The sequence below is a fragment of the Vidua chalybeata genome, chromosome 1 (genome assembly GCF_026979565.1).
Source record: "Vidua chalybeata isolate OUT-0048 chromosome 1, bVidCha1 merged haplotype, whole genome shotgun sequence".
In the NCBI taxonomy this organism is placed as follows: Eukaryota; Metazoa; Chordata; class Aves; order Passeriformes; family Viduidae; genus Vidua; species Vidua chalybeata.
In genome coordinates this window covers 5,510,417-5,523,635 of record NC_071530.1, presented here as the reverse complement: position 1 = coordinate 5,523,635, position 13,219 = coordinate 5,510,417, and the positions used below count along the sequence as shown (strand labels likewise).

General features: G+C 39.9%; 1 protein-coding gene across 1 annotated transcript in view; it reads right to left on the bottom strand.

Moving 5' to 3' along the window:
- Positions 1–13,219, bottom strand: part of LOC128786511 (sodium channel protein type 5 subunit alpha-like) — a 207,029-nt gene that overhangs the window by 88,148 nt on the left and 105,662 nt on the right. Inside the window, exons 15-17 of the mRNA XM_053939812.1 lie at positions 9,491–9,729; positions 4,461–4,634; positions 2,694–3,050 (exon numbers count right to left, since the gene is read on the bottom strand). Coding sequence (XP_053795787.1) covers positions 2,694–3,050; positions 4,461–4,634; positions 9,491–9,729 — 770 coding nt within the window. The remainder of the gene's footprint in view (positions 1–2,693; positions 3,051–4,460; positions 4,635–9,490; positions 9,730–13,219) is intronic.

Here is a 13,219-nt window from a genome sequence, read left to right as displayed (position 1 = left end):
ACGTTAAGCCCTTTTGAAAACTTAACAAAAAGTGTAATTATTCACTTGGCTATTTCAGAAGCTCTCTCTTACAAATGATGAAGAAATTCTTATGATGTGTCTGGTTTGGCTTTACCTTCTAAAGCAGTCTCAATGACTCTAAAATGCCACCTGGCAGTAGCAGCACAGCTTTATTGTGCAAAAGGCAGTTACACAGCAGATCGTTTTCCAACTATATTGTGAAGTTTAGCTCCCTGAAGATGATTCACTCATCAGCTGACCAGCCTTAAATATAGTTTCATGTGGCATTGCACACAAATTGTCCCAGACATTTTCAGGATATATGCATACAACCCAAAGTCTAAGGATATACTAAAATTCCTTTCAACAACCGGACTGCTCTATAACACAATGTTGCCCAGGGCACTTTCTACGTTTCCCGGCTTTTCTTCACCATTCCTTTGAATTTTTATGTTAGTGAGGCTGGATAAGACCTGCAAACTGAATCACTGAACATACCACAGAATTGCAGTGGTTGTAACAATTTCAACAGCATCTTGCAGACTTTAGAGGAGTTCAGGTGCAAGTTTGCTCCATTATCCTCAGCCTTGCAGTTGGGAAAGTGACCAAAGACATCACCATAAGGTAGATGTGACAGATAAAAGTACTAAATTTAGATGCATGTACAGATATGCTACACCAAGATTTTCTCCAAGCCTCCAGATACAATGGAAGCATTTAGAGTCCAAACTGACTCTTGAAACTCAGAGGAGGAAAAAGGACCCCAGTGAGTTAAAAGAGAGACTTTGCTGGCACAGATGGCAATGGAGTTACAGGTTAAAGTTTTTGCACATGAGTATTTTTATTTGAAAGGGCTTATGGTGCTTTTAAGCTACCAGAACTTTTGGGTCTGATGATGTTATGGGAGTGAGTTGGTGAGTTCAATCCACTTTTACTGAAGAAAGCAACAATTTTGCTGGTGCCAGAGGTGTAAGATGACCTCCTCTCTACCTGCTAATCGACATCTTGATATCTCCACGTTGGCACTGGATGAGTCTCATAAATCAGAATCTGTTGTTCTTTTCACCACCTCATCACCTGTAAATAATTTCCTTCATTTTTTTTTCTTTCTATGAGTGACCCAAACACAAGAATTATTCCTCTTTATCAGTCTTTGCCACATCCTTACAGAACTGTTGGCTGAAAAGAGTAAAGCTAGCAATTTTCTCTTTCAGCTGACCAATAACTTCAGCTTCTCCATGCAGACAGAGCTTTTCAATATCTGGTTTTACATTTGGGACAGTGTTTTTTGGTGTTTTTTTAGCACTGAAGGTTAAATATACGTAGATAATGTTAATGCAGTCACTGCTGAGACAGATTTCATACTTAGCAGAACTTGTGCACACTAATGAGTGTTAATATCTAAGGGTATCAGATGTTGCTAATTCACATCTTTTAATAATCCATGAATATTTCAAATGTTAACATTTTCCCCAGAATTTAACACATATTATTTCCAGCTTTCATCATCATACACAGAACACAGTGCTTAATGGCAGGGGGAAATTAACTTTCTAGATCTCAGGCTAAACTCTCCTAAAAGATATAATAAATAATGTTTTTTCATAAATAAAGAAAGTAATATTCTGCCCAGCTCTTCTAATCAAATTTAATTCCAAGAAAAATTTATAGAAATGGTAAGTCATAGAAAAAAAGGGCAAATAATTTCTCACTTTCTGAGTAATTACAGTTTAATCTTTTGACTTTTATTAAAAAAAAAACCTAAAAATATACTTTGCTTTTGCAATCAACATTTTCGTGTGAAAATAACTGTTAAAATTTAAGTTAATGTAAACAAAGCAACACACTTTGCTTTTCTACAAGCTCTTTCAAGAACTTTTCTAACCCAGCAACCGAGAACCAAAACATTGGGTACTTAAAAGTAAAACAACCACTAAAAGCAATCGGTAGCAAAAAGCCAATATTTTTTTTTACAGCAGCATCTACTATTAAATAACTCACTACATAAACAGTAAGGCCATTAGAGCCACAATGTCAAAGATGCTCTGTAAGCTGAACAGGCAAAACATTTCCACAATGACTGAAAGCCAGCAAAGCGCTCCTTAAGATGTCAACAGGGAAATATAATTCAGTCTTAATAGGTTCAGAGCTTATGTAAGCCAGGCTTATGGGACGGTCTATTAAAAAACCAGCAAGTGAGCCAGTGACATTACTGTAAACAAAACATGCAGCTTCCTAAAACATGCAGGCTAAAGACATTCAAAACTCCTCTCAAAGACACTGTGCTGTAGTATGGTTTGTGTGTTCTGGGCCAGAAGTGAAGGGAAACATAAATACGTCCCTAAGCAGGGATAGTTGAGGTGATACACCTGTATAGAAAAGAGATCAGGAAAGCCTTCAGCCCCATGTACAGCAAAAGAAATAAAGTCACTGTGATCAACCCATGTGCCTTGCTTCTAGTAAAACATCTGCTCTTCTGAAAAAAACCCAGCAAGTCCTCATTCCCAGCTAGCCAACTAGTAATGCAGCTTTGTATTTGGGCTAGGAGCAAATTTGTCTTGCTGACAACTTGGTTCATTGAATTAAATTGTGGAGCAGTGTGAGATTTGCCATTTCTGGATTAAAAAATCCAGACATTTGCACAAGCCCACCAGGAAAAGAAGAAAAAAACCCAAAACATCTTGAGAACTCACCACCAGGTTTCCTATCACCATGACCAGCAAGAAGACGAGAAGGCACAGTGGCTGCCCAGCTACTTCCATACAGTCCCACATGGTCTCGATCCACTCTCCACACAAAATTCGGAAGATGATGAGGAACGAGTGGAAGAAGTCGTTCATGTGCCACCGTGGCAGATTGCCAGTCGTGCTTATCTTCTTCACATTGTCCAAGTAGCTTTTCCCAAAAAGCTGCATTCCTACCACAGCAAAAATAAAGACGATGATGGCCAGCACGAGAGTGAGGTTACCGAGGGCACCCACTGAGTTACCAATGATTTTAATGAGAGTATTTAAGGTGGGCCAGGACTTTGCCAACTTGAAGACTCGCAGCTGTGAACAGAACATAAACAACAGTGTCAGCTCACAGAAGCATCAGCCATTTCAGCCAATGAATTATTAAAGTGAGTAAAACGTGAAAGATGTTAAATGCCGCAGTGCGTGTGGTACAAGGTGATTTTAGCCATACTTCCTGTTAACCTCATTACTTCTATTAATAAAACATCAGTTGGGCTTCCCAAATGAGAATTAAGTTTTCCTGAGCTATGCTCTGCCTGGTTAGATAGACATGGTTTTAATGGCACATTACCCCACTGGTGAAAGGAAAGGATGGAAGGATGAAATCTATTTATTAGTATTTTCTTTTATGCTGCTTTTCTTCCTCAAAATAAACAGCCTGGCAGGCATCTGGAGGAAGGGGTTTCAGGTTTGGTCTCACAATGAGAGAAGGAATTCCTCTGTGCTTCAGAGCAAGTCTCAGTCAGACGTTGTTAGCTGTTGGCTCCCAGGGTGAAAATCACCTCTGTGCCGAGGATCACGCAGTCTGTGCACAGCCCACGGCCCACTTAAGACCTATTTTAAGGATGTAAATGGTGCCTAGCCCTTGTGCTGTGTTTTCAGCTGAAGGTTTAAATTAAGCCCTATTGAAGCAGGATTGCTCCAAAAACTGGAGGGAGACACTTAGGACAGTGATGGAAAATTTACTATTTTGAGCAATGCAGAGAATTTTGGGTTAAAAAAAAAAAATATTTTCTTCTGGTAAATGTAAGTACAAGGGCTTATTTTCTTGATCTTTAAAATTTTGAAGCCATATTATGGCCAGAATTATTAGCATGGACATCCTGGTACATGAAGTGCAACACAAATGTCAAGCTGGCAAGGAAAGCACTTTTCTGTTCCAGCATGTTGCCAGTCTCTCATTAATAGAACACCACTGTCCCCTGCTTAACAAAGGAGCTGACAGCTAAGGAGTTCCTGTGAAAGACAGATGCTATGTTATGCTGATCAGTTCTAGAAAAAAAAATCTCTCTCTGAATAATTCAAAGACATTTTCTTTTGACAACATCTAAAAGAACAGTGGCATGTTTATAACATAATTTAGGAATAACAGCTCCTAAAACAACAAGTTATCAGCTCTTGCATTTCTTGGGCTATCAATTTTCTACTGTCTGTGCTAACAGGTGTACAGGTATAAAATGGCAGATCTTTATTACAAATTGGAATTCAAATATTTTAAGTGTGCTACAAGTACCTGGCACAGCTAGAAGGAATCAAATTATGTTCTCATTTACCCTGATGTAAATCTGGAACAATTCCATTTATCCCACAGTAATTAGTGTCACATACTGCTCACCAGCTTGCAGCAATTATAGGCAGATGCATTTTTAAGAAAATACATTGCATTCATGTCAGAGTTTATATGTAATTAAAAAAAGATGGTTAAGAACAGAATAAGACCATTACCAGTCGAAAGGAGCGTAAAACAGACAGGTTTCCCATGCTGGACAAACCCAGTTCCATCAGGCTTAGAATAACAATTATGCTGTCAAAAATATTCCAGCCCTGTTGGAAATAGTAGTAAGGGTCAAGGGCAATTACTTTGAAGATCATTTCTGCTGTAAAAATCCCAGTGAAGACCTGCAGAAAGAAAATATGAAGTCAAACTAACCTTTTAAGCACAACTGCTTTTTTTGTGGAGTTTCCACTCACACAGGTGAAGCCAGCAGAAAGCCAGACACATTCTACAAACAAATACTTGCTTTTTTTTGTGGCTGACTCTTTATCTCTATTACAATTTTGTCTAGTCTTTTCACAATAATACCTGATACTGCTGTAAACTTATAATGACATCTGACTTCGGGATCTGGATTGGAACATAAAATTCCATCTCCTTCCATCATCTGAATAATCACAGTAGTAAAAAAAAAAAAAAAGAAAAGAAAAGGTGCAGAGATGTCTTTTATAAAGGTTAAATCTATATATTTCAGTGGAGAAAGTTAAGTGAATGGAGGGTGTTAAGGGCTATTTAGGTTGCAGTGTAGCTGGTGTATTATCCCTTTTAATTTTGTTCTTATTATCAGTAGAAGGGCAATACACGCCTCCAGTTATTCTGAGGTTATTGCTGGCAGCAAAGACTATTAGAAACTCTAATTTGAGTCTTGGTGGGTTTGTTTTCTTTATTTTTACAAATAGTCACAGCAATTTTCTTCTCACTGTATCTTGGGAACACACTGGTTATTTATGACCCAGTTCAAATGTCATATGTTGGAGCTTCTAATTGGAACATTTTTCTTTAAAACAACATATAAATATTACCTATGAGGCAGAGGGAGCAGGGAAAGGAAGGCTGCTGATAGCAAATTCACTTTTAATAGATTCCTGTAAAGTATCCCAGAGAATCAGACTTTGTACTTTTGCATGCCCTGCTTAAGTAGTGTTTTAAATGCATAGTGCAATGCTACTTAAAATGACTTAAATGCAATCAATTTAAAATGACAAAATGTGGGCACCAAGTTTGTCATATAATGTTTTATTTTAATGTCACATCCTAGTACAAGCTGCCCAGAGCTTTGTGTTTCTGGAAAATTCTGAAATTTCTAAAATAGAAATGGATACATTTGCAGAAATGGATATCTGTAAAATTAAAATACATAGTTTTCTGTGAAACAATCAACATTATTGCACTTTGTTGGTCAAAACAGGGGGGCAAATCCAGAGGTCATGTATCACTAATATACAGTCAAGAAGAAATGTTTTCCTTCAAGAAGTTGAATATTTGCAACATCAGCCCAGCAAAACTGATCAACAGAGATGAGACACCCACTAAGACATGAAAGGCAAAGAATAAAATCATACAATTATGATATTAAAGAATAAAAATAAATTATCATAGCCTGAATTTGAGGAGTGCTTGGCTTTGTTCTGTAATATTTCAGGAATTAATTCTTCCAAGTGGCCATTTTACACAATTCCTTATGGAAAATACCTTCTGTTTCCCCTCAGGAAAATGATATCTTGGATTGCAGCACTACCTTGGGACGGAGCAACTTCCCATCACCACCTCATACCAAGAACACAACAAACAACCTGTCTCATATTTCTAATTAGCAAAGAACTTCTGAGTCACAGGGGTTAGAGATACCAAAGATTCCCACCATAATGCTCAAATTTTTCCTGGGACAGAGAGCAAGACAAAACTGGATGCCTGTGAAATTGTATCCAGGGGACTGCTTTAAAAAACTACGAGACCACGCTGCACACATTATGCAACCCTCTTGCTGAGCAAATGACTCAGGAGGATCACTTTCCTTGCCTGAATCATTTTAATCAATAGCCTTCTGAGAAGGAAATGTCACAGCAAGGCAGCAAAATGTCTGAGCCTTCCTGGAGGCATCAGGAGTTTTGTGTGTGTGTGTGTGTACCAGCCACAAATTCCACACAGCACCTGGTCCACTGCACCTGCACAAGGGGCTGGGTGTTTCTTGTGATAAAGTTTGGAAAGAAAACAAGTAGCTTAATATCCCACTGGTGCTAAATATGACGCTGCTGATGTGGAGCACTTTGTCTTAAAAAAAAAAAAAAAAAAAAAAAAAAAAAAACCAAAAAACCAAACCCTTTTATCTGTCGTTTCAGCCATTTAGGCTTTAATGTTGCATAATGGTACCTCAGCTTCTAAAGGAAAACAGAAATTGAGGGAGTCTTGCTCTCTCCACTCATTTTTTAAGCGGTGGCACTGCGTGGGCAGATGAACTCTGTACACGTGCTCAGCTGGCCTTCTGATCACATTTGAAAATGTTCATTCCTGTAGGGGATGCCTGCAAGTAGCAGATGCTGAATGATGGACAGTCACAGCGGGAGAGCCCCAGTGACTGGCAGATCCAGAGAAAGAAAATCTATATTCCATTTTCATTCTTTCATTTCTCTCAGAATGAAAAAAAAAAAAAAAAGCCAAAGACCTGCCCTCTTTAATATTTCCCCTGTTTAATGCTAGCATAATCACTCAAAGAGGGTTAGATGTAATGGGAAGACAGCCAGCCAGCCAGAGAGGGGGCAGAGGGGGGGCTGCCAGTCTGCAGCTCAGGGGATGCAGCCACCTGGCAGCCTGCCCTGGAGCTGGGACTCCCTTCCCTTTCACAGGGAATTGCAAAAAATGTCAATTTTCATTACAAATGACTTTGCAAAATCTTCCACAAAATGGAGTTACCTTTCTCTGACCTGCTCTGCTCACAATTAATCCAGTTATGCGGGGGTTTAGTAAAGCTGGTGAGGGTGAGCTGAGACAGGCTGGGCTCTCACAGACCCAAGCTGGGATCTCAGGAGAAGGGGAGCCCCAAGCCATCAGCCTGCTACAAAAAATGCAGGCAGGATGTTTTGCTTACTTTACACTTTAGCACAAAGAAGAGAAACAGCTCTAGGCAGTGCTAAGAAACCCACAGTGAGACTTTTCTTCTCTTTTTTTGGCAAAATTTTGCAAATATTTGCTCTGTAAAATTTCTCTCTCTGGGGAAAAAAAAAAAAAAAAAAAAAAAAAAAAAAAGTTGTCTTTCTGCAAAATTTCCCTGTTTGCAAAAATTCCTGTCTCTACTGATTGTCTAATTTCCTGATGGCACCTGGCACAGCCCTGCTCAGCCCTGGCAGGTCTACAGGAGCTGTGTTGGCAGGAGGGAAGCCAAGGGCTAAAGTTTCACTGCCTGTGGCCTGCAAAGGGGGAAGCTGATCTGCCAAAAGCAGAGTGAGGAGCAGACACCTTGACTATCCCAAGTGCCAGAGAGGGAAGTGGCAGCTTTGAGCTTTGCCACCTGCTTTGATGGACGCAAAGGAATTTTTTCAAGTCATCTTAGAAGGCCACAAATTGTTGAGCAACAAGAAGGAATGTTGGCTGCAAAGTGAAGCTGGGTACAGTCCTGTAAGGTGATTTCCAAGCTATCCTTATCTACTGCTTTCTGTGGTGGGCAAGAGCACGGGTTTAGAGCAAGAGAGACCCAAACAGATTTCTGCTTAGCACAACAACAGAGGGAGATTTGCCAAGACACATCAGCTGAAAAGCTGGAGACAGGTCCCAAAGCCTAAGGGAATAACCTCAACCTGCTCATGGAAGGCCAGAGCTAGAAATAACAAGCACCAGGGTAAAGAAAAAAAAATCTATATGTTATATCCCATATTCTAGGACTGATACAAAATGGACTGATACAAAATGCCTGATTATTGCTACTACCTGCCCAAACCTGCCAGCATGGGAGGCTTCTCACTAAAGGCAGGTCTGACATCTGCAGGGTCTCTGTGTGCTCCAACTGTGGTCAGTGGCTACTACAGTCACAGCCCTACAGGCCACTGTTCACCTTATCCAAAAGCAAATGTCACTACAACATCACATTAACGGGGCTTGAAACTGTCCATCATTTTCCATTGACTTTAAAAAGAGACAAAGTCAACTGGCACAGACTCCCATGCTGTAAATACCTAAAATCAGGTGACATTAATCCAGCTTTGAGATACTGCAGCCTCTGTTTTTACAGAACTAAAGAGCTTTTTTAACCTCTGCTGTGAGCTCTTCAAATGCAAACTTAGCAGTATCCACCTTCCAGATTCTCCAGATCACTTATGTTCCTATAGGATATCTCTGCTGCCACCACTACATTTTAGGGGCAATCCCACCATGCCGTAGCTAGATGGCCTGTGCCTTTTCTAATTCAGACTCTTCTACAATTAAAAAGATTCTAAACATTAAGTTTTAAAGCAGTAACACATGGCAACTTTTAAACATAACTCAGAGAAAGATGGTTAAAGAAAAAAATTCCATTTTGAGTGGCCCCCTGGGCTACAAATTGTATCACATTGCCCTTGGAAAGTCTTTTCTGCTCTCCCTGCAGCTTGACTGTGGACTGTCCCCCTGCTTTTCTTTGGACAAGTGTGGTCTCTGCTTGCTTTGCATCTCTGCACTCACCTGCTCTGGCTTGCACATTAAGTTTCCCCTCAAAGCATTGGCTGCGCTTTGCTCCCTGTCCCCTCTGCCCCGGGGTTTTCATAGGACCCAGCACATGTAGAAGATGCACTACAGGCACCTTCCAGCAGAGATATCAACCCATGATCAAACACAACTCCATTTTCCTCCAAGATCTTGCCTTGCTTTTTTTCCTGTAAGTTTCTGTTTTAACATAAAAGTCACTATTAGTCACCAAGAACTGCTGCCTTATGGGTGCTTTACCAGAAATCCTGAATAAAGCTCATTAACCTTTCTCTTATCTCATTTCCTTAAACTGATCTCTACCAGGAACAGCGCAAAACCATGGCTAATAACATCAGAATATGTTAGCTTGATAAAAACAGACACTTCATTCAGTTCTCTTCAGAAAGAGGTGGCTGTGAGGACTTGCTTGACAAATGCAAGGCAATACTGGCAGTTATCAAAATGGGACGTTCCCAAGCCATGGCCAAAACTTTAAAAAGCAGGAAATTCACCCCTCAGGTGGCACTTCAAGTTCAGGCTGACTTACCAAATTGCCTATGTACAGCATGTGCTCAAACTCCTTGGTCATCTTGTAATGCTCCAGGGCCATGAAGAGCGTGTTCAGCACAATGCACAGGGTGATGGTGAGGTCGGTAAATGGGTCCATTACCACAAACTTGACACATTTCTTGATTAAAAGCCAAAGTGGGCAGCAATCCCAAACGAGGAATTTAACAGCAAAGTGGTTCCAGCAGGGAGGACATTTCTGGTGCGATTCCTCAAGCTCTAAGTCACAAGCAGCAAAGTCACAGTCAATTCACACTGAGTTATACCACGAGAGAACACTTAAAATTACTCATTACACAGAGGAAGGCCCACAAATTACCCCAAACTTTTTTCAAAGATAAAAATATTCCTGTCCTAACAGTCTGGCAAATTACACACTTTGGGGTTTTAGCCAGTTGACCTGCACTTAGCAGACAGTGACCTGTACTGAAAGTAAAAACCTCTTAAAAGTGTCACAGGCAAAAAGTGAGAATCACACTAAATATGTAAAGTCTATAATTATATATAGGCTTGGATTCTTACTCTATTTTCCATTTTGCCAATTTCAAATGGATAAGAACACACTATCTTCATTTAACTTAGATTGGACTATATTATTTTTCATTCCCCAGGCACATTTTCAAATATCTTAAGTAATACCTTTTAAAGCAGATAAGAGATGAAAGAGCTTAAATCCAAGATTTAAAGCTGATCTAAGTACTTGAGGATCAGAGTACCACTGGTTGTCAACAGAGTTTCTGTCCTTGATGTGCAATCCAAAAAGGCATTAAATATCTGATTTTTCTGAAAGGCCCACAGACAAAATCAGGGAGCACACAAGCCAGTTTCAAAACGCTACTAAAAATGTGCTTTTTAAAGGTGCTCTTAAAACATTGCTTGTAATACCACTTTTACATGCTCATCTTACCTATGCACAAAAGAATTGAAATAGCTTCATAAGTACAATTTGTGTTAAATGGTGAATAAAGAAAAGTCCAAAAAGACAGTTAATGGCTAAATGACAATGATCAGCAGAATTGCTTAATGCCTTCCTTTTCTGATTCCTTTATGGGCATGGAATGCTGTATTATGGTTTTAGTCTATATAATTAGAAGCTGCACTGATAACAGGAAAACTTCAGCCAAGGCTGTTATTCCAATCAGTTCATAAACAGCCTCCTCTCCCAAGGCAGGAAGCATTTGGGACAAGGAGAAATGGGCCCAGGCTGTGCCAGGGGAGCTTCAGATTGGATATTGGGAAAAGATCTCTTCACTGAAAGAGTGGTTAAGCACAGATGGAGTCACCATCCCTGGAAATGTTCAAAAACTGAGTGGACGTGGCACTTTGCAATATGGTTTGGTGGCACGGGGGTATTCAGTCGCAGGTTGGACCTGCTGATCTTGGAGAATTTTTCCTGAGTTTCTCTGATTCTTTATCCACTTTTCTTCAAAAGACAACAGAACTGTGGCATTAGGTGTCTTCCATCAAGCTTTCAAAATGCCATATGGTGTCCTACCTGCACAGTTTTGCACACACATCTACACTGTTCTGAGATCTTTGGGAAATCAAATTGCTCCCAAGGAATTACTTTTTCCAGCCTCCAAAATGAGAGTGTACAGGTAAACCCTAAAATGATTTGAGAACTTTGGATTTCAATGCAAAATCCCTTTTTTTTGAAACTTGCCTCTGAAAGCAATAAGTGGGTTAGGGCAGTCAATTCCTTAAGGATCTAATTTTCTAGGTAAATCTAGAACACATTGATCTATATCCTTATTCTTCACAACATAAGCCCCTTTAAGTCCAGGTTGCTGCTAAAAGGTTTGGTTTCACCCTCTTCAGCCTCAGCCACATGTTATTTCTCTGTCCTTTTGCCAGCTTTTGTGCTCCTGGACCTTCTGGGTGAGCTGGTTCTACTTGATCCAGCTGAAAACCAATCATACAAAGTGCAGGAACACAACAAGGGAAGGAGGAGGGTATGACTGTCATCTTTTGGCAGTCATGTGGCATTAAAGTGGTTTAAATTAATTAAGAATCTACATCCTTTCCCAGTAAATATGATCTTTACAAAATACAAGATTTTTCTTTTTTAATATCTGCAAAACAAAAAGTAAAATTAGCCTGTTTTTTTCTGCTACTGTAAAAAATTATCAGAAAAATACAATCCACATTGTGATGTTTTTCCTCTTATTTTTAAATTTTAAAATTCAAAAAGAAATAGGTCCTTTCTTTTCTGCAAGGCTTTGTAATGTCTGGAAAAAAAACAGACAGTTCTTGACTGCCCAAGAGTTAAGAGTAGAAACCAAGTAAAGGGGAAGGGATTTCTGGTCTGGCTGTTTCAAAGTTTGGCACAAATCTTACAGCCATGAATATGGTTAAATCCTGTGATATATTTTATTCTGATCTGATGTTCCTTGTTAACAAGTATTCAATTTCAATGTCCACTCAAAGTCTGGGAGTTAGGAAACCTTTGATAAGGATTTTTCTACATAGAATCATAGAATCATTTAGGTTGGAGAAGACAGCTAAGATCACTGATTCCAGCTGTTATCCCTTGACTGCCAAGTTCACCACTAAACCACATTCCTGAGTGCCGTGTTCTCTGAGTTATCCTAGCCTGGATGGTCACTATTTCTGTGATATAAAGGAATAGAAAAATACCATTAAATAAACAAGAAGTCCAGATGTCCAGGCCTTTTAAGCATTCTTAACACATTACAAGAGAGCAAATCAGTCACAAAGCTAATTGCTAAAAACCCCACAGAAAACAAATAAAACCTTTGCAGAGTACATTAAACACTGGAATACACCAAAGCAATTATTTCCCTATTAAGAACACAGCTCTTCACTCATTCAAACACAAATATATCTTCTGGCCACAATACTGCTGTATATAACCATGGGGAGGGTAAAAAACTGAGGAAGGGCTCTGTGGTTTCACACTGGGCAATGTCCAGTTCCTGTCTGTAAGGTGAGTCCCTATCCATCAGTCACACAGGGAATTAGGCTGCAGGAGAACCCACAATTTCCCTTGCTATTGTGCTCTTGACTGACATTTTTCTGTGCTCTTAGGTGCTGCCTCCTCTCTCATCCCTGTTTGCGGTGTAGGAGACACGAGAAAGTGTAGGAAGCCCTTTCATGCTACAAGTCAAAAGACTGGGCATGTGGGGGTCTTGCTCTGAGTTGTCTTGCTCTCAATAAATTTGCCAGAGGAACATGCAAAGTTCCTGCCTATGGAAACCCAGAGGAGGAAAATGCTCCTGCACCTCATGAGAAGAGCAGTGGAAAAAATTGTTGAGAAATGTTTGCACGGTTAAAGCCGTCCTTTGAGCATCCTCAGATTTCACAGTGGGACTCAAACATGCACCACAATGCAGTGTTCCTCTTGTGAGAAAGACTTAGAGACTTTGAGCCTTTCCTCCCCCACAATCTGGAGGTTCTGCATGTGCCAGGCTTTCCATCTCTCTTTCCAGAGAGATGGGACACCAGCACATGTACAGTCAGTCACCCAAAACCAGGCTGGTGCTCTGCTACCCTGCACTCCAGTGAGCCCTGTGCACATCTAACACCATGACAGCATATAATCTTAAATCTTACAGCTCCAATTCTGATTATATGGCATTTTCTCTGGATTTTCACAAGCCCATGGGTAAGATAAGGATTGTGTTGCCTCTGTTATAGGGGTTGCAATAAGTATCCTTAGTGTCTTCTCTCAAAATGATATCAGGGCATT